The 26,788-nt window shown below is 46.1% G+C and overlaps 1 protein-coding gene across 2 annotated transcripts in view; it reads right to left on the bottom strand.

Annotated features, from left to right (window-relative positions):
- Positions 1–6,986, bottom strand: part of LOC121570492 (chondrolectin-like) — a 29,729-nt gene extending 22,743 nt beyond the window's left edge. For both annotated transcript variants that reach the window (XM_041881953.2, XM_041881952.2), the window contains exon 1: positions 6,501–6,986. In XM_041881953.2, the coding sequence (XP_041737887.1) occupies positions 6,501–6,600 (100 nt within the window). In that variant the 5' untranslated portion in view covers positions 6,601–6,986. The remainder of the gene's footprint in view (positions 1–6,500) is intronic.
- Between the last annotated feature and the right edge of the window lie 19,802 nt (positions 6,987–26,788).

The following is a 26,788-nucleotide window of genomic DNA, read 5'->3' on the forward strand; positions in this document are numbered from 1 at the left end:
GTCCATTCCGCCCTCCGGCACCTCCGAGCCGAGCCCTATGGAGCTCGGGGGTGCCCGGCGCTAGAGAAAGGAGGAGGAGGAGCCCGAGGGGGGCCTGTCTCCTGCACCAAGTGCGGTCGTGGAGGGCACACTGCGGCCAGGTGCTGGGGAGGGTTCTCCGGGGAGAAGACAACAGGCCACGCACTGGGGGGCCTCCCAGGTGAGTAGACGTCCCACTTACCCAGAGCTTTCTGTTGCGCACTTTTGTATACCTGTGTGTTTTCCACAGGTTGCACCTCATTCTCAGCATAAGGCGCTAGTAGATTCAGGCGCAGCTGGGAATTTTGTTGATCGGAAGTTTTGTTTAGATTTAGGGATCCCTCTCCTACCTGTTGACAAACCTTTTCCCGTTCATGCCTTAGATAGCCGCCCGTTGGGGTCGGGGTTGATTAGGGAGATCACAGCACCACTTAGGATGTGTGCGCAGGGGGTCATGAAGAGACTATACAGCTGTATCTGATCGACTCTCCTGCGTACCCAGTGGTGCTGGGAATTCCCTGGTTAAGCACCCATAACCCTGCTATTTCGTGGCAACAGAGGGCTCTCGATGGATGGTCTGCTCAGTGCGAGGGGCGATGTCTGGGTGTTTCCGTGGGGGCGACTTCGGTGGAAAGTCCAAACCAAGTGCCCGCACTGCACATTCCGCCTGAACATGGGGATTTAGCTCTCGTGTTTGGTAAAACTAGGGCGACGCAGTTGCCTCCTCATAGACAGGGGGATTGTGCGATTGATCTCCAGGCAGGAGCAGCGCTCCCACGGAGCCACGTGTATCCTTTGTCTCAAGAGGAGAGAAAAGCTATGGAGACTTACATAGCCGAATCTTTGAGACAGGGATACATTCGGCCCTCCATTTCTCCCGCCTCCTCGAGCTTCTTTTTTGTGAAGAAGAAAGATGGAGGGTTGCGCCCGTGCATTGATTACCGTGGTCTCAATCAGATTACTGTGAAATACAGTTATCCACTCCCTCTGATTGCGACCATGACAGAGTCATTGCATGGAGCGCGGTTTTTCACAAAATTGGATCTCAGGAGCGCGTATAACTTGGTGCGCATTAGGGAGGGCGACGAATGGAAGACAGCGTTTAGTACCACGTCAGGTCATTTCGAATATCTCGTCATGCCATATGGGTTGATGAATGCTCCATCAGTCTTCCAATCCTTCGTAGATGACATTTTCCGGGATATGCAGGGACAAGGGGTGGTCGTGTACATTGATGACATTCTGGTGTACTCTGTCTACCCGAGCCGAGCATATAACCCTGGTGCGTCGTGTATTGAGGGGAGGCTGTTGGAGCACGACCTATATGTCAAGGCAGAGAAATGTCTGTTTTTCCAGGAGTCGGTCTCCCTTTTTGGGTTATCGGTTGTCCGCGTCAGGGGTGAGAATGGAGGTGGATCGTGTGTCCGCTGTGCGTAATTGGCAAACTCCAACCACTGTAAAAGAGGTGCAGCAGTTCTTGGGCTTTGCAATTACTACCGGAGGTTTATCCGGGGTTTTGGACAGGTGGCAGCTCCCATCACGTCCCTTCTGAAAGGGGGTCCGGTGCGCCTGCAGTGGTCAGCTGATGCGGACAGGGCCTTTAGGAGACTGAAGGACCTGTTTACGCTGGCCCGGTGCTGGCGCATCCGGATCCCGCATTACCCTTTCAGGTTGAGGTAGACGCGTCTGAGGCTGGTATAGGGGCCGTTCTCTCTCAACGGTCCGGCACGCCACCTAAACTCCGCCCCTGTGCTTTTACTCAAAAAAGCTCAGCCCGGCGGAGCGTAACTATGACGTTGGGGACAGGGAGCTGTTAGCTGTAGTTCAAGCCCTTAAGGTGTGGAGGCATTGGCTTGAGGGGGCTCAACACCCTTTCTCATTTTGACTGACCATCGGAACCTGGAGTACATCCGGGCAGCGAGGAGACTGAACCCTCGCCAGGCTCGATGGAGTATGTTTCTCACCAGGTTCGTATTTAAAATCACGTACATCCCTGGGTCCCAGAATGGTAAGGCAGATGCGCTGTCCCGGCGGTATGACACGGAGGAGAGGTCCGTTGAGCCTACTCCCATACTACCGGAGTCTTGCCTTGTGGCACCGGTGGTGTGGGAGGTCGATGCCGAATCGAGCGAGCGTTGCACGACCCCAGCCCTCCACAGTGTCCTGAGGGTCGGAAGTACGTTCCGCTCGAGATTCGGGATCGACTCATTTACTGGGCTCACACGTCACCCTCCTCTGGACATCCGGGTATTGGCCGGACAGTGCATTGCCTTAGCACTAAATACTGGTGGCCTACTTTGGCTAGGGATGTGAGGGTTTATGTCTCCTCCTGCTCAGTGTGCGCCCAGTGTAAGGCGCCCCGACATCTGCCCAGGGGTAAGTTACAACCCCTGCCCGTTCCACAACGACCATGGTCCCACCTCTCGGTGGATTTTGTGACAGACCTTCCCCTCTCTCAGGGGAATACCACCATCCTGGTCGTTGTGGACCGGTTCTCTAAGGCCTGTCGTCTTCTCCCTATGTCGGGTCTTCCTACTGCCCTACAGACCGCTGAGGCCCTATTTACCCACGTCTTCCGGCATTACGGGTACCCGAGGATATAGTGTCTGATCGAGGCCCCCAGTTTACCTCCCGTGTTTGGAGAGCGTTCATGGAGCGTTTGGGGGTCTCGGTTAGCCTTACCTCAGGGTACCACCCGGAGAGTAACGGGCAGGTAGAACGTGTCAACCAGGATGTGGGTAGGTTTCTGAGGTCGTATTGCTAGGGCCGGCCGGAGGAGTGGGCACGGTACATTCCCTGGGCCGAGATGGCCCAGAACTCTCTCCGCCACTCCTCTACCAACCTAACCCCCTTCCAATGTGTGTTAGGTTACCAGCCGGTTCTGGCACCTTGGCAGCAGAGCCAGATCGAGGCCCCTGCGGTGGATGATTGGATGAGGCGCTCGGAAGAGACGTGGAACGCTGCCCACGTCCACCTGCAGTGGGCCGTCCTTCGTCACAAGGCGAGCGCCGATCTCCACCGCAGTGAGGGGCCGGTGTACGCACCCGGAGATCGAGTCTGGCTCTCTACCAGAAACCTACCCCTCCGCCTGCCCTGCCGGAAGCTTTAAAGTCCTGAGAAGATTGAACGAGGTGTGTTATAGGTTACATCTACCTGTTGAGTATAAGAATATTAACCCCTCGTTTCATGTGTCTCTTCTCAGGCTGGTGGTAGCTGGTCCACTCCAGGACAATGAGATAGGGGAGACTCCTCCGCCCCACTGGACATCGAGGGGGCTCCGGCGTACACCGTTCGGTCCATCTTGGACTCAAGACGCCGGATGGGGGGTCTCCAGTATCTCGAGGAGTGGGAGGGGTACGGCCCGGAGGAGCGGTGCTGGGTGCCGCGGAGGGACATCCTAGACCCATCTCTCCTGTCGGAGTTCCACCGGGACCATCCCGCGCGCCCTGCTCCGCGTCCTCCTGGTCGTCCCCGAGGCCGGGGTCGGCGCACGGCTGGAGCCGCGCGTCAAGGGTGGGGTACTGTCACGGTTTCGGCCGAGGCTGCTCCTCCTCCTGGTTCGGGCAGGCTTCGGCGGTCGTCGTCTCCGGAGTACTAGCTGCCACCGATCTATGTTTCATGTTCGTTTGGTTTTGTCTTTATGTTGTACACCTGTGTCTTGTTAGTCCTCGTTAGTGTCCTATTTAGTTCTCGTTGTGTGTGTTTGTCTTTGTGTGTGATTGCTCTTCTGTTTTGTGTTGGAGCTACGTACTTCCCTCCAGTGTTTTGGAGAGGTTTTTCGCACATGTTAGTGCGCCGTTTGTTTGACGCCTGTGTGCGCCGTTATTTCGCCTTCGGGCTTATTGTGCTTATTTTCTACGTGAATATTGCACTAAAGTCTTTTGGACTGAGCTTCTGCGTCCTGCGCTTGATTCATGCACCACACCCACCTTCAGCACCCCTTGACACTCTCACTGATCCTCTCTGTCTGTTTCTCTCACTGATTCTCTGTCTGTCTCTCACTGATTCTCTCTGTCTGTTTCTCTCACTGATTCTCTCTGTCTGTTTCTCTCACTGATTCTCTGTCTGTCTCTTTCAGTCTTTTTTCCATCCGTGTCACTTGCAGTTTATTTAGTCTAAATCACACTGTAGGGAAATGTTAGGTTAAAGAGGGGCATATTTCATAGACTCTGAAGTCAGTAGGATTTAGCAAAACTAGGTGTTAGCAAGACTACATTTCTCACCCTAATGAAATAAAAGTCCAAGACTCTCTCCCTCTCTCTCTCGCTCTCTCTCTCTCTCTCTGTAACAGATTTGAATACAAACATGTTAAGTCAGCAGCCTGCCCTATGACACTGACAGCACTGACACATGTAGAACAGCAGCCTGCTGTAAGTTATTTCATAAATGTAGAGTCCCAGAGGGAGGGAACAATAAATCAACTGTACAACCCCAATAACCACCAGTCAAAAAAACCTATAAGGACAGTTCCCTGGTAAACAAACTCTAACAGGCTCACACACATTCCTACACACACCTCAGAATCTTTAACGGTACACTTAAAAAATAAAGGTGCGAGTTGGATCCAAATAATGTTCTTGAGAGCGATGCGATAGAGGAACCATTTTAGGGTCTCTGAAGAACTATAAATGGGATGGTTCTTTGAAGAACCATACAAAAATCCAAAACCAGAAAAGTTTCGGTCCTCCAGGACCGGAATTTAATAGCCCTGCTGTAGGATTTTAAGCCATATTTACATATTTCCCAGCGTGCCTTTCAAGTTAATTTTAGAGTTTCCAGTAACACCCATGACTGGTTTGCTAGTGACAGAGACATGGTTGTTGCATTCAGTCACTTATTGTCCTGTGGCCTTCACCAAGTGAGATCCTAAGTGAATATGAAGGCCTAGATGTACCTTAATACAGTGGCCTGAAACTCATAGTTTACAGGCAGCCCCCCGTGTCCGTCTGGAGCGTGAAGTCTCGAGCTCTGCTGGTCGGCTACTGCGTAGCAACCTAGCGGTGACAAAAGTCCTGGTCGACTCTAGAAAGCCTATGTAAATTACGATAGCTCGAGTGGCCCCCAAAATCTAGACGGACGTTTTGGGCTCTAAAATTAGTTTATTATGATCAAGTTCGATCCCCACAGTGAATGATTTTAAAGTTTGCTACAAATCAAGATATTTCATTAAATTGTGATCCATTCTGACTAGTGCATTTGTCGTCACACAGGACCACGTGCTGACACAGACCAATCAGAACGTGCCGGCAGGCTATGAGGAGGCTCCCGGTTGACTCTCTCAGGCAGGATGAAAACGACTACATCGACCATGATCCTTTGCTAGTTACGGCCACTTTCACCATGACCCTTAGCGATGTTTTGGTGCCATTCAGCCCCATACAACAAAATGGCACGCTTCAAATTCAAATAATTCCGGCTTCATGCGCCATCAGGTGTTTTCCATAGGAATATGTGGATGACATCAGCGCTATCACTATCTACTGCAAGACACATTATGCTGGCTTGCAAATTGATGTGTAATTCCTATTGAAATCCAGTCATAGTGGGGATATCCATTTAGAATGTTTATTCACCTGAAACCTGAATTCAGAATTAATGCCAGGGTTAGGAATATTAAGATATGAGACTAACTTAAACATCTAAACTGAAACAACCATTTCAGTAAAGGGTGCAATAAGTAGATTTGGATTAGTTTAGAAAAATGTATGTTATATATATTTGAGTAGCATAAGATTAATGAATTAATCAATCAATCAATGTACATGCAAAAACATAGATATTGAAATAAACAACTCTAAAAAATAAACCTGCAATAGAGCATAACAGCAAATCTGCAGCAATAACAGTTTACGTGCTTGAGGCGTCAGACCCCCTGGTTCGATTCCAGGCTGTATCACAACCGGCCGTGATTGGGAGTCCCATAGGGCGGCGCACAATTGGCCCAGCGTCGTCCGGGTTTGGCCGGTGTAGGCCGTAATTGTAAATAAGAATTTGTTCTTAACTGACTTGCCTAGTTAAATAAAGGTAAAATAAAAAATAAAAACATGTAATTACATTTTTAACATGAATAATGTCTGGGATAGAAAACATGATTCCATATGGAGAAAACGTTATATTGTCTCAGATAGCCTAAACTATTGTGTGCCCAATCTTAGACCTATTTATATTTTCCATAATCCTAAATTCACTCATTTCCATCTAAATATAATGATGATGATGATGATGATGATGTTAAGCTATAGACAACTTTAACATAGTCACAAATTGTTATATTTCACTGGTAGTTTATGATTGAGATTATTGTTCCTTTCATGAGAATGATAAATAAATTGTTATTTGATTATTTTGATCTTGAGGATAACAGAAATCCCAATACTCAGACGTTATTATATTATAATGCTTATTTGTTTTGTACGATCATTCAAAGTTGACCTATATTACATGTGAAAAACGACTTTATAAAAGTTATCATCACAACTTACCACTGACAACTCTTGCACCATTGCCGCTCGAGGCCATGACCATCACTCCCCATAGAACTCTCAGGATATTCTGCTCCGCGCGCGTCTTCAAGGATTCCATACTTGACAGAGGGCTTTGAAATAAAACTGTTCTTGTAAAACAAAAAGCTTCTTCCTTCACATCAGAGTTCCCCGTCCTACCAGCAGTTTGTTGACTGCGACTTCGCTCTCAATCTCCGGTTTCTGCTGTTGTCATGGTTTCCCCCGATATTTCGGGTTTTCAGTGAGCAAGATGCTCTAATCAGGATTTGCACCGGCTTCCTCGGGCGCTCGACCACCGAAAAGTGTTCGAAGAATGGAGGCTCGCGCAATTATCCCACCAGAGAGATTGAAAGAGTGAAAGTGGCTCCCACACCAGTGCTCATTGATCCACTCCCTTTCCTTCCCCTCTCTGGACTGGTGGGGTCCCAATGCAGCTGATCGACCAGGCGGGGGCACAGCTGTCACCTCGCGCCCCCACCGGTTATTTCGCCTCGAGACACGTGCTCCCCAAGATATATAATGCATGAAGACAATTTATGGCATGTTTGGATCATATAATAGCACGAATGCTTTAAGCAAATGCATCATAGGATAAACTAATATTAGACTACAATTTGTCACCAAAATATAGGCAACATTTGAGAGAGAGAGATGCCTTTGAGAGAGAGAGAGAGAGAGAGAGAGAGAGAGAGAGAGAGAGAGAGAGAGAGAGAGAGAGAGAGAGAGAGAGAGAGAGAGTGAGAGAGAGAGGGAGAGAGAGAGAGAGAGAGGGAGAGAGAGAGTGAGAGAGAGAGAGAGAGAGAGAGAGAGAGAGAGAGAGAGAGGGAGAGAGAGAGTGCTTCCTCCTGTCCTCAGGCCTTAATAGGCCTACACATACACAGAGGGAGGCTGCATTATTTGTGTGTATATTATCTGTCCTGGCCTGGGGTCACCACAGCAGTATCTGTCCTGGCCTGGGGTCACCACAGCAGTATCTGTCCTGGCCTGGGGTCACCACAGCAGTATCTGTCCTGGCCTGGGGTCACCACAGCAGTATCCACCTGGGACTTAAACCCACCAGACAATTAACCTGTCAGATGAACTGTCAAAGCCCATCAATATTGATGGAAACTATCAACACTATCTCTCACCAGACCCTTGAGGGATAGGCATTTTACTATTATTTGTACCTTAGTGGAGGTTTCAAAAACATGGAAATGTTTTATCTCTGGGTGGACAATAACATAATTTTTTATTTATTTCAGGTATAGGTAAAACGACATACACCTATTCACACACTCCCTTGAGCCCAGGCCTGAGACCAGAGGTAAATATCTCTAGATGCTTTTCATATTGTTCTCCCACATTTTCACACAGCTATGATAGCCAATTACATTTTCTGACAGACAGGTTCTCTCTTTCTGTGTTGTATTGATCTGGTCGCTATAACGATGTGGAGCCAGGATGTTCTGGCTCACTGCTGTTAAACACGCTGTAATATGTATTGACACAAAATATGGTATGACTTAATTCACTATTAGCTATTGATCAGCTATAGCCCTCCCTCCTCTCCTCCCTACATTCATCCCTCCTTCCTCTCTTCCTTCCATCCCTCCCTCCATCCCCCTCTTCGGTAAATGAATAAATGCAATTGAGGTTTACTGGGCAGTTGGGAGGTGTTCGATAACAACACTAAGATATTCTCTGACACATTATCGATGAAGAGGCCTGAGCATTATTACTGCTGCTGCTGCCATCATCATGTTCATCATCATCATCATCACCAAGATTAAACAAGACCTGGCAAGAAACTCCAACAGAGGAGTAAAAGAGAATTGACAAGAAAGAAAGAAAGAGAGAGAGAGAGAGAGAGAGAGAGAGAGAGAGAGAGAGAGAGAGGGGGGACAGAGAGAGGGAGTGGGGGAGACAAAAGAAAGGAAATATGTGGTAATCATAAAAGAGACAGAGGATGGAGCTGGGTTTGAGTGCCATCGGGCAGAGGAAAAGGCCAGCTTGCAGAAAAGGGAGCGGGCTGGCAGTAACTAGGGCAGCTGAATCAGGTCCTGCTGAGGCGGCAGTCTGAATGGACCTGGCCTGCGGGCAGGGGACAAACCCAGAACATCATCCTCATTAATATCATCACTCTCCTCCCACTCTTCATCATCGTCCTCTTCCTCATAGTTGACATTCTGTATAGTAGACATACACAGGTCAGAAATGGCTTTTGTCTTGGTTGCTTTCTCTCTCCTTTTCTCTATTTTCACCATCTCTCTCTCTCTCTCTCTCTCTCTCTCTCTCTCTCTCTCTCTCTCTCTCTCTCTCTCTCTCTCTCTCTCTCGCACACACAGAGCCTTAAACAAATTGTATTTTAAACCCCCCTTATCATTGTGATTTCCATGGCTGTCATTGTGATTTCCATGGCAGTCATTGTGATTTTCATGGCTGTCATTGTGATTTCCATGGCTGTCATTGTAATTTCCATGTCTGTCATTGTAATTTCCATGGCTGTCATTGTGACGATCATCCAGAAAAATCTGTTCTGCATTGTTGCCTCCTCCCTTTAAAATCCTACCATTGGGTCAACTTCACAGTCATGTTGAGGGTAGAAAATCCTACATTTCCTCACTCCCTCCACCCCCCATCCTCTATTTCCCCACTCCCTCCATCCCCCATCCTCTATTTCCCCACTCCCTCCATCCCCCATCCTCTATTTCCCCACTCCCTCCATCCCCCATCCTCTATTTCCCCACTCCCTCCATCCCCCATCCTCTATTTCCTCACTCCCTCCATCCTCTATTTCCCCACTCCCTCCATCCCCATCCTCTATTTCCCCACTCCCTCCATCCTCTATTTCCCCACTCCCTCCATCCCCCATCCTCTATTTCCCCACTCCCTCCATCCTCTATTTCCCCACTCCCTCCATCCCCCATCCTCTATTTCCCCACTCCCTCCATCCCCCATCCTCTATTTCCTCACTCCCTCCATCCTCTATTTCCCCACTCCCTCCATCCCCATCCTCTATTTCCCCACTCCCTCATCCTCTATTTCCCCACTCCCTCCATCCCCCATCCTCTATTTCCCAACTCCCTCCATCCTCTATTTCCCCACTCCCTCCATCCCCATCCTCTATTTCCCCACTCCCTCCATCCCCCATCCTCTATTTCCTCACTCCCTCCATCCTCTATTTCCCCACTCCCTCCATCCTCTATTTCCCCACTCCCTCCATCCCCCATCCTCTATTTCCCCACTCCCTCCATCCCCCATCCTCTATTTCCCCACTCCCTCCATCCCCATCCTCTATTTCCCCACTCCCCCCATCCTCTATTTCCCCACTCCCACCATTCCCCATCCTCTATTTCCCCACTCCCTCCATTCCCCATCCTCTATTTCCCCACTCCCTCCATTCCCCATCCTCTATTTCCCCCCTCCCTCCATCCTCTATTTCCCCACTCCCTCCATCCCCCATCCTCTATTTCCTCACTCCCCTATTCCCTATTTCCCCACTCCCTCCATCCTCCATCCCCTATTTCCCCACTCCCTCCATCCCCATCCTATATTATCCCACTCCATCCATCCCCATCCTCTATTTCCCCACTCCCTCCATCCTCTATTTCCCCACTCCCTCCATCCCCATCCTCTATTTCCCCACACCCTCCATCCTCTATTTCCCCACTCCCTCCATCCCCCATCCTCTATTTCCCCACTCCCTCCATCCTCTATTTCCCCACTCCCTCCATCCCCATACTCTATTTCCCCACTCCATCCATCCCCATCCTCTATTTCCCCACTCCCTCCATCCTCTATTTCCCCACTCCCTCCATCCCCATCCTCTATTTCCCCACTCCCTCCATCCTCTATTTTCCCACTCCCTCCATCCCCATCCTCTATTTCCCCACTCCCTCCATCCTCTATTTCCCCACTCCCTCCATCCCCATCCTCTATTTCCCCACTCCCTCCATCCCCATCCTATATTATCCCACTCCATCCATCCCCATCCTCTATTTCCCCACTCCCTCCATCCTCTATTTCCCCACTCCCTCCATCCCATCCTCTATTTTCCCACTCCCTCCATCCCCCATCCTCTATTTCCCCACTCCCTCCATCCTCTATTTCCCCACTCCCTCAATCCCCATCCTCTATTTCCCCACTCCCTCCATCCCCCATCCTCTATTTCCCCACTCCCTCAATCCCCATCCTCTATTTCCCCACTCCCTCCATCCCCCATCCTCTATTTCCCCACTCCCTCCATCCCCCATCCTCTATTTCCCCACTCCCTCATCCCCATCCTCTATTTTCCCACTCCCTCCATCCCCCATCCCCTATTTCCCCACTCCCTCCATCCTCTATTTCCCCACTCCCTCCATCCCCATCCTCTATTTCCCCACTCCCTCCATCCCCATCCTATATTATCCCACTCCATCCATCCCCATCCTCTATTTCCCCACTCCCTCCATCCTCTATTTCCCCACTCCCTCCATCCCATCCTCTATTTCCCCACACCCTCCATCCTCTATTTTCCCACTCCCTCCATCCCCCATCCTCTATTTCCCCACTCCCTCCATCCCCTATTTCCCCACTCCCTCCATCCCCCATCCCCTATTTCCCCACTCCCTGCATCCTCTATTTCCCCACACCCTCCATCCCTCCATCCTCTATTTCCCCACTCCCTCCATCCCCATCCTCTATTTCCCCACTCCCTCCATCCCCCATCCTCTATTTCCCCACTCCCTCCATCCTCTATTTCCCCACTCCCTCTATCCCCATCCTCTATTTCCCCACACCCTCCATCCTCTATTTTCCCACTCCCTCCATCCCCCATCCTCTATTTCCCCACTCCCTCCATCCCCATCCTCTATTTCCCCACACCCTCCATCCTCTATTTTCCCACTCCCTCCATCCCCCATCCTCTATTTCCCCACTCCCCCATCCTCTATTTCCCCACTCCCTCCATCCCCATCCTCTATTTCCCCACTCCCTCCATCCTCTATTTCCCCACTCCCTCCATCCCCCATCTCCTATTTCCCCACTCCCTCCATCCCCATCCTCTATTTCCCCACTCCCTCCATCCCTCCATCCTCTATTTCCCCACTCCCTCCATCCCCATCCTCTATTTTCCCACTCCCTCCATCCCCCATCCTCTATTTCCCCACTCCCTCCATCCTCTATTTCCCCACTCCCTCCATCCCCCATCCTCTATTTCCCCACTCCCTCCATCCCCCATCCCCTATTTCCCCACTCCCTAACCCCCAATCACCCACCCTCACCCACCTCTATTTCCCCACTCCCTCCAATAACACTCTATTTCCCCACTCCCTCCATCCTCTATTTCCCCACTCCTCCATCCTCTATTTCCTCACTCCCCCCATCCTCTATTTCCCCACTCCCTCCATCCCCCATCCTCTATTTCCCCACTCCCTCCACCCCCATCCTCTATTTCCCCACTCCCTCCACCCCCATCCTCTATTTCCCCACTCATCCAGATTCTCGTCCTCCTTCTTCTCCTCCTGCTCCTCAACTCTTAACTGAACCCTCCTCTCCCTCCCTTGACCCCTACTCCTCCTTCTTCTCCTCCTCCCATCCTTCTCTTCCTCCTCTCCAACTAAATCCTCTTCTTCCTCCTTCTCTATTCACCCTCTCTGACCCCCCTCCCGCTCATGATAAATGGCACCCCCTCTAAACCTTGGGGTGGGTGAGTGAGTGCTGCCTCTCTGCTGATTGGATTAGAGGCTGGTCATTGTGGCGATAGGAGATGGGAGGAAGTAACAGGCATCCATTAGACAGACATCAGACTACAGATCATCCCTTAGATCTACAGTATGGGTTACATCATCCTCTATTAACTCCTTCATTATCATGCTTTCTCTCAATTCAATTCAATTCAATTCCATTTAAAGGGCTTTATTGGCATGGGAAAAATGTGTTTACATTGCCAAAGCAAGTGAAATAGATCATAGACAAGTGACATAAACAATAAAATACGAACAGTAAACATTACACTCATAAAACTTCCAAAGGAATAGAGACATTTCAAATGTCATATTATATATATATATATACAGTGTTGTAACAATGTGCAAATAGTTAAAGTACAAAAGGGAAAATAAATAAACATAAATATGGGTTGTATTTGCAATGGTGTTTGTTCTTCACTGGTTGCCCTTTTCTTGTGGCAACAGGTCACAAATATTGCAGCTGTGATGGCACACTGTGGTTTTTCACCCAGTAGATATGGGAGTTTTTTTTTTCAATTGGACTTGTTTTCAGGGAAATATGTGTCTCTAATATGGTCATACATTTGGCAGGAGGTTAGGATGTGCAGCTCAGTTTCCACCTCATTTTGTGGGCAGTGTGCACATAGCCTGTCTTCTCTTGAGAGCCAGTTTTGCCTACGGCGGCCTCGCTCAATAGCAAGGCTATGCTCACTGAGTCTGTACATAGTCAAAGCTTTCCTTAATTTTGGTCAGGTATTCTGCCACTGTGTACTCTCTGTTTAGGGCCAAATAGGATTCTAGTTTGCTCTGTTTTTTTGTTAATTCTTTCCAATGTGTCAAGTAATTATCTTTTTGTTTTCTCATGATTTGGTTGGGTCTAATGGTGTTGCTGTCCTTGGGCTCTGTTTGTGAACAGAGCCCCAGGACCAACTTGCTTAGGGGACTCTTCTCCAGGTTAATCTCTCTGTAGGTGATGGCTTTGTTATGGAAGGTTTGGGAATCGCTTCCTTTTAGGTGGCTGTAGCTCTCTCTCTCTCTCTCTCTCTCTCTCTCTCTCTCTCTCTCTCTCTCTCTCTCTCTCTCTCTCTCTCTCTCTCTCTCTCTCTCTCTCTCTCTCTCTCTCTCTCTCTCTCTCTCTCTCTCTCTCTCTCTCTCTCTCTCTCTATCTCTTTCTCTCATTCAGTCTTTCATTAACATGGTTCTTGTGACGATTGTGACCCATATCGTGTTCTCCCATAACCTACTTAGTGAGGTGTTGTTACTGCAGGTTCATATAGTGTTTCATAAGAGAATGTGATTAGGTTTACGTGTTCTGTAATAAGAGTTTCACACATGGTCTAGTGTGGATGGATGGATGGATAGATGGATGGATGGATGGATGGACGGATGGACGGATGGATGGATGGATGGATGGATGGATGGATGGATGGATGGATGGATGGATGGATGGATGGATGGATGGATGGATGGATGGATGGATGGATGGATGGATGGATGGATGGATGGATGGATGGATGGATGGACGGACGGATGGACGGACGGATGGATGGACGGATGGATGGATGGATGGATGGATGGATGGATGGATGGATGGATGGATGGATGGACGGACGGATGGACGGACGGATGGATGGACGGATGGATGGATGGATGGATGGATGGATGGATGGATGGATGGACGGACGGATGGATGGACTGTATGACTGAACAGGACAGTAGCAGTGAGGGGTGACTGGGTGTCTACAATACACACACACACAAACACAGAGTAAAAACGACCGAAGGTTAAATGGAGTGAATTTGGATAAATCATACATTTGTAAGCTTTTGTATAAATGAGTGAAGGCACCAGTCAGAGATGGTCCAGTGAGCTAAGAGGACATAAACAACAGGGAGAGCTGGACTAGAAATAACCAATGAAAAGAAAAAGAGGGGGGGGGGGGGGGTATAGTGATCTACCAGAGGGGCTGGTTACTGGTATAGTGATCTACCAGAGGGGCTGGTTACTGGTATAGTGATCTACTAGAGGGGCTGGTTACTGGTATAGTGATCTACCAGAGGGGCTGGTTACTGGTATAGTGATCTACCAGAGGGGCTGGTTACTGGTATAGTGATCTCGCAGAGGGGCTGGTTACTGGTATAGTGTTCTCTCAGAGGGGCTGGTTACTGGTATAGTGATCTACCAGAGGGGCTGGTTACTGGTATAGTGATCTACCAGAGGGGCTGGTTACTGGTATAGTGTTCTCTCAGAGGGGCTGGTTACTGGTATAGTGTTCTCTCAGAGGGGCTGGTTACTGGTATAGGGATCTCCCAGAGGGGCTGGTTACTGGTATAGTGCTGTACCAGAGGGGCTGGTTACTGGTATAGTGATCTGTAGGGTGACATCAGCAGGCGAGCAGGAGGTGTCACAGCAGAGCTAACGTAATCAGTGATTACACCATAGACCACAGGGTCAGGTCACCAGACCTATAAATACACACACACCCCATCCAACTCATCTATTTCTATATGCTATCTGTACAGAGAGGAGAATAACAGTAGAGGGGGAAAGACAGCAGGAGAGGAGGGAGGGAGGGAGGGAGGGAGGGAGGGAGAGAGAGAGAGAGAGAGAGAGAGAGAGAGAGAGGGAGGGAGGGAGGGAGGGAGGAAGGAAGGAAGGAAGGAAGGAAGGAAGGAAGGAAGGAAGGGAAGGAAGGAAGGAAGGAAGGAAGGAAGGAAGGAAGGAAGGAAGGAAGGAAGGAAGGAAGGAAGGGAGGGAGAGAGGAAGGAAGGAAGGAAGGAAGGAAGGAAGGTAGGAAGGAAGGAAGGGAGAGAGAGAGGAAGGGAGGAAGGGAGGAAGGGAGGGAGGGAGGGAGGGAGGGAGGGAGGGAGGGAGGGAGGGAGGGAGGGAGGGAGAGAGAGGAAGGAAGAGGAAGGAAGGAAGGAAGGAAGGAAGGAAGGAAGGAAGGAAGGAAGGAAGGAAGGAAGGAAGGAAAGAAGGAAGGAAGGAAGGAAGGAAGGAAGGAAGGAAGGAAGGAAGGGAGGAAGGGAGGGAGGGAGGGAGGGAGGGAGGGAGGGAGGGAGGGAGGGAGGGAGGGAGGGAACAGAAACAGATAGCTAACTAGAGGTAATACATATAGAGACTAGCGGCTAGATTCAATCCATATCGCAGAAGTTCAGCGCTATAGTGCGATTGAAATTTAAAAGTAATTTCCGACATACGCAGCGTTTACCGTGAATGCAGTCTCCCCAAGCACAGGAACATTTCCTTTACATTTCAATTGAGCTATAACGTGGGTCTTTCACGATACTTATGGGATACGGATTGAATCCAGCCCCTGCAGTAGATCGAGGGACTAAAGTAGAGGAATGGAAAATAAAGGAGGAAAGGCAGATAGGAAGAGAAGGGAACGATCGAAGTCAGAGAAAGAAGTTGATTCTTGAAGTTGATTCTTGCCCTGGCTAAGTATATACTGTCCAAGCCAGGGACAGGGGCGTATTTCTCCCCAAATTGCTCCATTTCCACAAATGGACTTGTATTGATTAGAAGGAATGCATCTCTTCAGTACAGATCATCTGTTAGTGCCATTCTCTCTCCACCAGTCTCCACTTAAGGATAATTACTCAGAAGTCAATACTGCGGTTGAGGGCGGTTAACCTTTCCCCCTCCGTTTGGATTGTAGCTTGCAAGCAGAGAGGAGGATGAGGAGAGAGGGGGAGAGAGAGGGAAAGGGAGAGAGAGAGCAAGAGAGAGAGATTGACAGAGAGAACTGATGAGAGAGGGGGACTAGAGGTGTAGATAGAGAAGACTAGAGAAGTAGTAGTCTCTGACCGCAAGTCTGTTTATGTTTACAATGGTAAATAGCAATCAAGTCTGAGAGAAGAGAGAGACACAGTCATGGTAGCTCACCACAGCATCAGTCAGAGAGAGACACAGTCATGGTAGCTCACCACATTTACATTTACGTCATTTAGCAGACGCTCTTATCCAGAGCGACTTACAGTTAGTGAGTGCATACATTATTTTTTATTTACATTTACATTTACATTTTAGTCATTTAGCAGACGCTCTTATCCAGAGCGACTTACAGGAGCAATTAGGGTTAAGTGCCTTGCTCAAGGGCACATTAACGTCATTTAGCAGACGCTCTTAGCCAGAGCGACTCACAAATTGGTGCGTTCACCCTATAGCCAGTGGGATAACCACTTTACAATTTGGGGGGGGTAGAAGGATTACTTTATCCTATCCCAGGTATTCCTTAAAGAGGTGGGGTTTCAAATGTCTCCGGAAGGTGGTGAGTGACTCCGCTGTCCTGGCGTCGTGAGGGAGCTTGTTCCACCATTGGGGTGCCAGAGCAGCGAACAGTTTTGACTGGGCTGAGCGGGACCTATGCTTCCGCAGAGGAAGGGGAGCCAGCATACTGGCCCCCCGTGGGAATCGAACCCACAACCCTGGCATTGCAAATGCCATGCTCTACCAACTGAGCTACATCCCTGCCGGCCATTCCCTCCCCTACCCTGGACGACCCTGGGCCAATTGTGCGCCGCCCCATGGGTCTCCCGGTCGCGGCCGGCTGATGTAAAAAGGGTTTTATAAATACATTTGATTGATTGAAATTTGATAATAACAATAATACCACTAATAATAATAATAGTAATAGCAATAATAATAATAAGAGTAATAATAATAAGAGTAATAATAATAATAATAACAGTAATAATATTAGTAATAATAATAATAATAATAATAGTAATAATAACAATAGTAATAATAATAAGAGTAATAATAATAATAATAACAGTAATAATAATAATATTAATAATATTAATAATATTAATAATATTAATAATAATAAGAGTAATAACAATAATACTAATAATATGTAAGTTACTGTTTACTATGCAGATGTTATTATTCAGTGTCCCTCAGGCTATGGGAGGCAAATACACATTTCGCTGCAAGACGAGCCATTGCTCCTTCACCCATGAGTATTGTTTTGTTTTCCTCTAGGTTTAATAAGTTAAAATTTGGAATAAATGTAGTAATTTCTGTGAATAATGAATCTCTTGGTGAGGAACATTTCTCACAGTGCATCTCTGTTTCTACCTTCCCTGTTGTGCAGTGACCACATACACACTCCTCTTTGGGTAGCCATGTCTTTTTATGTCTGCCGGTTTCTATTGCCAATTGGTGGTCACTCAGCCTGTCTCTGCTTCGTATCTCTGACAGAGTAGAGATAATCAGCCAATTCATATTCTCTGTTTAGGGCCAGATAGCAATTTAGTCGGCTTTGGGATTTGGTTTTGTTTTTCCAATGTTGTAAATATGAGTCCTTTGGACTTGTAGAATTTTCCGACATAATTCTGCATGTAGGGCTTCAATTGGATGTTTGTCCCACATTTTAAAGTCCAATTTATTGGGTGGCCCCCAAACCTCACTTCTGTAAAGAGCTATTGGTAGGATTACGCTGTCAAATATGTTGGTCCAAATTCTAGTTGGGATGTTGATTTTGAATAATTTAATTTTTATTGCATACAATGCTCTGTGGGCTTTTTCTTTGAGTGCATTCACTGCAATATTAAAGATATTGTCAGACCAAGGTATGAGTAATTTTTTGTGTGTTCAATTATAGTGTTGTTCAAAGTGAATTTATATTTGTTCTCGCTATACACCATGTCACTTGGCTCTGTCATATCCTCACATGGCCTCTCCTATCATTGCTACGCAGACGACACACAACTAATCTTCTCCTTTCCCCCTTCTGATAACCAGGTGGCGAATCGCATCTCTGCATGTCTGGCAGACATATCAGTATGGATGACGGATCACCACCTCAAGCTGAACCTTGGCAAGACGGAGCTGCTCTTCCTCCCGGGGAAGGACTGCCCGTTCCATGATCTCGCCATCACGGTTGACAACTCCATTGTGTCCTCCTCCCAGAGTGCGAAGAGCCTTGGCGTGACCCTGGACAACACCCTGTCGTTCTCCGCTAACATCAAGGCGGTGACCCGATCCTGTAGGTTCATGCTCTACAACATTCGGAGAGTACGACCCTGCCTTACACAGGAAGCGGCACAGGTCCTAATCCAGGCACTTGTCATCTCCCGTCTGGATTACTGCAACTCGCTGTTGGCTGGGCTCCCTGCCTGTGCCATTAAACCCCTACAACTCATCCAGAATGCCGCAGCCCGTCTGGTGTTCAACCTAACCAAGTTTTCTCACGTCACCCCGCTCCTCCGCACACTCCACTGGCTTCCAGTTGAAGCTCGCATCTGCTACAAGACCATGGTGCTTGCCTACGGAGCTGTGAGGGGAACGGCACACCCAAACGAGGGCATTGCGTTCATCCACCTCTGGCCTGCTGGCTCCCCTACCTCTGCTGAAGCACAGTTCCCGCTCAGCCCAGTCAAAACTGTTCGCTGCTCTGGCACCCCAATGGTGGAACAAGCTCCCTCACGACGCCAGGACAGCGGAGTCACTCACCACCTTCCGGAGACATTTGAAACCCCACCTCTTTAAGGAATACCTGGGATAGGATAAAGTAATCCTTCTATAGTGTGAGCCCTGGGGCTGCAGAATGGTCCAACATGTCTGCTAATTCATTGATATAAATGTTGAAAATATTTGGACTCAAACTGCAGCCTTGTCTCACACCTCAACGTTGTGAAAATAATTATGTTCTTTGGTTTTTGATTTTTATTACACGCTTGTTTTCTTTGTACGTACATTTTATTAAGTCATACACCTTACCACCAAGCCCACTTTGGAGAATTTTGAAGAATAGACCTTTGTGCCAAATAGAATCAAATGCTTTTTTATCGTTAATAAAGCAAGCAAAGATCTTGCCCTCTTTTTTTTGCTGGACGTGTTTATTAATTAGTGTGTGTAAGGTGTATATATGGTCAGTAGTGTGATGGTTGGGGAGAAAGACAATTTGACATTTACTTTTTCTTGAAAAAAGGTTTGAATTCTTGATTTCAAAATGCTACAGAAAACCTTTCCCAAGTTGCTGTTTACGCAAATTCCCCTGTAATTATTGGGGTCTATTTGTCTCCACTTTTGTGGATAGGGGAGAAAAGCCCCTGGTTGTAGACATCAGTAAACCAGCCAGAAGTTAGTACCATGTTGAACAATTTAAGCACAGCATTTTGCAACTCAGGTGTGCTGTTTTTCACCATTTCATTTCTGATATTATCTAGACCACAAGCCTTCTTTGGTTTTATAGATTTGAGCTTTTAATTTAGTTCTTATTGGGTTATTGGGTAATCTAATGGATTTTGGTTGTTTTTAATGACTGATTCAAGGATATTCCATTTTTCTTGAATTTCTATTTGGGTATGTTGTAAGTCTTTTTGTGGGATGTTTTTGTATAGATTATCAAAATAAGTTTTCAAAATTGCTTCATCTTGTATGGCTAATTATTGTGGCTTTGTCGTGCTTAAATTGTTCCACATATCTTAGAACTGATTTTGGTCAATTGCGTTTTCAATTTCATCGTGTCTTACTGGTATAATTCAATTTCTTGCATTTCAGTGTATGTTTATACTCTTTCAGAGTTTCAAAGTATTCATAGCGTAGCTCTGGGTTGTTTTGCTGCTTATGTTTTTCATTTCACATTTGTCTTAGATGTTTTCTAATTGTTTTACATTCGTTATCAAACCATTTTTCAGAAACATTTAGTTTTTTGTTTCTGATGTTGCATTTCTTTGGTTTTCTCAAATTAGCTTTTGATGCTGCTTTTTGGAAAATGCAATTGATGTTTCGAGTAGCCGAATTGACACTTTCCTTATTGTTTTGGTATTGTGAGTTATTGAAGATCCATATAGAGTTCATCATTTCATTTGAGTTCAATGTTTTAATGAATTTCTCTGCACTGTTTGGAGCCCATCTGTATGATTGGTTCATGTTGTAGAGTTTATTGGGCTTTTTTTTTGAATGAGTATTGCTGGTTAATTTATTCAGAAACACGTTGATCTGACTGTGATCTGACAATGGTGTCTGTGGTCTGACAGTGAATGCACTAATGGAGGAGGGGTCAATGTCAGTGATGGCATAATCAACTACACTTGTCCCAAGAGCTGAGCAGTAAGTAAATTGACCTAAAGAGTCCCCTCTGATTCTACCATTAAGCATGTACAGGCCTAAGGCTCGACAGAGATGCACTAACTCCTTCCCGTTTTTGTTCAGTATTTGGTCAGGACTGTTTCTATTATTTATAATTGGGCTACTGTACAAGGAGGGGTGTCCCAATATGTGGTGGTTACCTCCCACATCAGTGTAGTCAGGCTCAGAACCTGTTCTTGCATTGAAATCTCCACAAAGAAGCACTTTACCCTCTGCCTGAAATTGAATGATTTCTGTATGGAGATTGTCAAAAAACTGATCATCATAATATGATTAATCTGAAGGAGGGGCATAAACTGCACATATGTATACATCATTGTCACAATAGATTGTACCTTTGTTAAGTTTTAGCCAATTGTGGTTAGTACCTTTTTCATTTCATTCAGTGCTAAGTCCCGGCCCCGTTTAACATTTTTATGTTTGATTGATGGTAGTAAACTTTCTCTATAGCCTGATGGACACTGAGTATAAATGTCTCCACGACACTATGTTTCCAGTAGGATTATGATGTCCTGTCCCTTGATGTTTTTAAGAAATTCTGGATTTGTTGTTTTACAACCATAATGCGAAGAGTATAGGCCCTGGATATACCAAGAGCTGATAGTTAATGAATTCATTTATAAAAAGTGATATTCACTGGTTTGAGTAAACTACATTGGGGGAAAAAAAGTATAATAATAATAAAATTAAATAAAATTATAATTAAAATATATATATAAAACTTTATATATATACAGTACCAGTGAAAAGTTTGGACACACCTACTCATTCAAGGGTTTTTCTTTATTTTTACTTGTTTTTTACTCTACATTGTAGAATAATAGTGAAGACATCAAAACCATGAAAGAACAGATATGGAATCATGTAATAACCAAAAAAGTGCTAAACAAATCAAAATGAGATTCTTCAAAATAGCCATCGTTTGCCTTGATGACAGCTTTGCACGCTCTTGGCATTCTCTCAACCAGCTTCACCTGGAATGCTTTTCCAACGGTCTTGAAGGAGTTCCCACATACAGTGGGGAGAACAAGTATTTGATACACTGCCGATTTTGCAGGTTTTCCTACTTACAAAGCATGTAGAGGTCTGTAATTTTTATCATAGGTACACTTCAACTGTGAGAGACGGAATCTAAAACAAAAATCCAGAAATTCACATTGTATGATTTTTAAGTAATTTGCATCAAGCATTTTATTGCATGGCATAAGTATTTGATCACCTACCAACCAGTAAGAATTCCGGCTCTCACAGACCTGTTAGTTTTTCTTTAAGAAGCCCTCCTGTTCTCCACTCATTACCTGTATTAACTGCACCTGTTTGAACTCGTTACCTGTATAAAAGACACCTGTCCACACACTCAATCAAACAGACTCCAACCTCTCCACAATGGCCAAAACCAGAGAGCTGTGTAAGGACATCAGGGATAAAATTGTAGACCTGCACAAGGCTGGGATGGGCTACAGGACAATAGGCAAGCAGCTTGGTGAGAAGGCAACAACTGGAATGGAAGAAGTTCAAGATGATGGTCAATCACCTTCGGTCTGGGGCTCCATGCAAGATCTCACCTCGTGGGGCATCAATGATCATGAGGAAGGTGAGGGATCAGCCCAGAACTACACGGCAGGACCTGGTCAATGACCTGAAGAGAGCTGGGACCACAGTCTCAAAGAAAACCATTAGTAACACACTACGCCGTCATGGATTAAAATCCTGCAGCACACGCAAGGTCCCCCTGCTCAAGCCAGCGCATGTCCAGGCCCGTCTGAAGTTTGCCAATGACCATATGGATGATCCAGAGGAGGAATGGGAGAAGGTCATGAGGTCTGATGAGACAAAAATAGAGCTTTTTGGTCTAAACTCCACTCGCCGTGTTTGGAGGAAGAAGAAGGATGAGTACAACCCCAAGAACACCATCCCAACCGTGAATCATGGAGGTGGAAACATCATTCTTTGGGGATGCTTTTCTGCAAAGGGGACAGGACGACTGCACCGTATTGAGGGGAGGATGGATGGGGCCATGTATCGCGAGATCTTGGCCAACATCCTCCTTCCCTCAGTAAGAGCATTGAAGATGGGTCGTGGCTGGGTCTTCCAGCATGACAACGACCTGAAACACACAGCCAGGGCAACTAAGGAGTGGCTCCGTAAGAAGCATCTCAAGGTCCTGGAGTGGCCTAGCCAGTCTCCAGACCTGAACCCAATAGAAAATCTTTGGAGGGAGCTGAAAGTCTGTATTGCCCAGCGACAGCCCCGAAACCTGAAGGATCTGGAGAAGGTCTGTATGGAGGAGTGGGCCAAAATCCCTGCTGCAGTGTGTGCAAACCTGGTCAAGACCTACAGGAAACGTATGATCTCTGTAATTGCAAACAAAGGTTTCTGTACCAAATATTAAGTTCTGCTTTTCTGATGTATCAAATATTTATGTCATGCAATAAAATGCAAATTAATTACTTAAAAATCATACAATGTGATTTTCTGGATTTTTGTTTTAGATTCCATCTCTCACAGTTGAAGTGTACCTATGATAAAAATTACAGACCTCTACATGCTTTGTAAGTAGGTAAACCTGCAAAATCGGCAGTGTATCAAATACTTATTCTCCCCACTGTATGCTGAGCACATGTTGGCTGCTTTTCCTTCACTTTGCCGTCCGACTCATCCATCTCAGTTGGGTTGAGGTCGGGGATTGTGGAGGCCAGGTCATCTGATGCCACACTCCATCACTCTCCTTCTTGGTAAAATAGCCTTTACACAGCCTGGAGGTGTGTTGGGTCATTGTCCTGTTGAAAAACAAATGATAGCCCCACCAAGCCCAAACCAGATGGGATGGTGTATCGCTGCAGAATGCTGTGGTAGCCATGCTGGTTAAGTGTGCCTTGAATTCTAAATAGATCACAGACAGTGTCACCAGCAAAGCACCCCCACACCATAACACCTCCACCTCCGTGCTTTACAGTGGGAACTGCACATCATCATCCGTTCACCCACACCACAGCTCACAAAGACACGGTGGTTGGAACCAAAAATCTCAATTTTGGACTCCAGACCAAAGGACAAATTTCCACCTGTCTAATGTCCATTGCTCATGTTTCTTGACCCAAGCAGGTCTCTTCTTCTTATTGGTGTCCTTTAGTAGTGGTTTCTTTGCAGATATTCGACCATGAAGGCCTGATTCACACAATCCCCTCTGAACAGTTGATGTTGAGATGTGTCTGTGACTTGAACTCTGTGAAGCATTTATTTGGGCTGCAATTTCTGAGGCTGGTAACTCTAATGAACTTATCCTCTGGAGCAGTAACTCTGGGTCTTCCATTCCTGTGGCGGTCCTCATGAGAACCAGTTCCATCTTAGCGCTTCATGGTTTTTGCAACTGCACTTAAAGAAACTTTCAAAGTTCTTGAAATGTTCCGTATTGACTGACCTTCATGTCTTAAAGTAATGATGGACTGTTGTTTCTCTTTGCTTATTTGAGCTGTTCTTGGCATAATATGGACTTGGTCTTTTACCAAATAGGGCCATCTTCTGTATACCAACCCTAACTTGTTACAACACAACTGATTGGCTCAAACGCATTAAGAAGGAAAGAAATTCCACAAATTAACTTTTAAGAAGGCACACCTGTTAATTGAAATGCATTCCAGGTGACTACCTCATGAGAGAATGCCAAGAGTGTGCAAAGCTGTCATCAAGGCAAAGGGTGGCTATTTGAAGAAACTCACATATAAAATATATTTTGATTTGTTTAACACTTTTTTGGTTACTACATGATTCCATATGTGTTATTTCATAGTTGTGATGTCTTTACTATTATTCTATAATGTAGAAAATAGTAAAAATAAAGAAAAACCCTGGAATGAGTAGGTGTATCCAAACTTTTGACTGTACAAACAAACAAACAAACAAACAAACAAACAAACATACCTACCTACCTACCTACCTACCTACCTACCTACCTACCTACCTACCTACCTACCTACCTACCTACCTACCTACCTACCTACCTACCTACCTACCTACCTACCTACCTACCTACCTACCTACCTACCTACCTACATACATACATACATACATACATACATACATACATACATACATACATACATACATACATACATACATACATACATACATACATACATACATACATACATACATACATACATACATACATACATACCTACCTACCTACCTACCTACCTACCTACCTACCTACCTACCTACCTACAAACATACGTACATACGTACATACATACATACATACATACATACATACATACATACATACATACATACCTATCATTACACATATAATTATTATTATAATTCCAGTGCCAAGAAAATAAAGAATAGTTATAAACAAATCAATTAGAATGGAATAAGATTGCACTAAAAATAAGTACAATGCAATGCAATCTGCAACTCCTTGTACGTACAGTGGGGAAAAAAAGTTTTTAGTCAGCCACCAATTGTGCAAGTTCTCCCACTTAAAAAGATGAGAGAGGCCTGTAATTTTCATAATAGGTACACGTCAACTATGACAGACAAATTGAGAAAAAAAAATCCAGAAAATCACATTGTAGGATTTTTTATGAATTTATTTGCAAATTATGGTGGAAAATAAGTATTTGGTCACCTACAAACAAGCAAGATTTCTGGCTCTCACAGACCTGTAACTTCTTCTTTAAGAGGCTCCTCTGTCCTCCACTCGTTACCTGTATTAATGGACCTGTTTGAACTTGTTATCAGTATAAAAGACACCTGTCCACAACCTCAAACAGTCACACTCCAAACTCCACTATGGCCAAGACCAAAGAGCTGTCAAAGGACACCAGAAACAAAATTGTAGACCAGCACCAGGCCGGGAAGACTGAATCTGCAATAGGTAAGCAGCTTGGTTTGAAGAAATCAACTGTGGGAGCAATTATTAGGAAATGGAATACATACAAGACCACTGATAATCTCCCTCGATCTGGGGCTCCACGCAAGATCTCACCCCGTGGGGTCAAAATGATCACAAGAACGGTGAGCAAAAATCCCAGAACCACACGGGGGGACCTAGTGAATGACCTGCAGAGAGCTGGGACCAAAGTAACAAAGCCTACCATCAGTAACACACTACGCCACCAGGGACTCAAATCCTGAGTGTCCCCCTACTTAAGCCAGTACATGTCCAGGCCCGTCTGAAGTTTGCTAGAGTGCATTTGGATGATCCAGAAGAGGATTGGGAGAATGTCATATGGTCAGATGAAACCAAAATAGAACTTTTTGGTAAAAACTCAACTCGTCGTGTTTGGAGGACAAAGAATGCTGAGTTGCATCCAAAGAACACCATACCTACTGTGAAGCATGGGGGTGGAAACATCATGCTTTGGGGCTGTTTTTCTGCAAAGGGACCAGGACGACTGATCCGTGTAAAGGAAAGAATGAATGGGGCCATGTATCGTGAGATTTTGAGTGAAAACCTCCTTCCATCAGCAAGGGCATTGAAGGTGAAACGTGGCTGGGTCTTTCAGCATGACAATGATCCCAAACACACCGCCCGGGCAACGAAGGAGTGGCTTCGTAAGAAGCATTTCAAGGTCCCCGGAGTGGCCTAGCCAGTCTCCAGATCTCAACCCCATAGAAAATCTTTGGAGGGAGTTGAAAGTCTGTGTTGCCCAGCTACAGCCCCAAAACATCACTGCTCTAGAGGAGATCTGCATGGAGGAATGGGCCAAAATACCAGCAACAGTGTGTGAAAACCTTGTGAAGACTTACAGAAAACGTTTGACCTGTGTCATTGCCAACAAAGGGTATATAACAAAGTATTGAGAAACTTTTGTTATTGACCAAATACTTATTTTCCACCATAATTTGCAAATAAATTCATAAAAAATCCTACAATGTGATTTTCTGGAAAAAAAATTCTCATTTTGTCTGTCATAGTTGACGTGTACCTATGATGAAAATTACAGGCCTCTCTCATCTTTTTAAGTGGGAGAACATGCACAATTGGTGGCTGACTAAATACTTTTTTTCCCCACTGTATGTGTGTGTGTGTGTGTGTGTGTGTGTGTGTGTGTGTGTGTGTGTGTGTGTGTGTGTGTGTGTGTGTGTGTGTGTGTGGAGAGAGAGAGAGAGAGAGAGAGAGAGAGAGAGAGAGAGAGAGAGAGAGTGAGAGTGTAAGTGAGACTGTGTGAGTGTGTGTGAGTCAATTAAAAGGTCTGTCTAATCTAGTAGTCTGCATATTAGATGCAGTAGTTGGCGCACCTCTCCTATCTCTGATAGTTCTAGGTGTCTTTTGCCAGAGGTTACCTCAGCATATGTGGACTGATGATCTGAATGATACATGGTGTGGACTGCATCTTGTGGTCCACGTCTCTGAAGGACAGTGTTCTACCCGACCCTAGAGTAGTGGTCAGTGCTGTGCTGCGATAGGCCGGGTCTAGTAGAGCTGTGTTGTGGTGGGCCGGGTCTAGTAGAGCTGTGTTGTA

This window comes from Coregonus clupeaformis, chromosome 7 (assembly GCF_020615455.1).
Source record: "Coregonus clupeaformis isolate EN_2021a chromosome 7, ASM2061545v1, whole genome shotgun sequence".
NCBI lineage: Eukaryota > Metazoa > Chordata > Actinopteri > Salmoniformes > Salmonidae > Coregonus > Coregonus clupeaformis.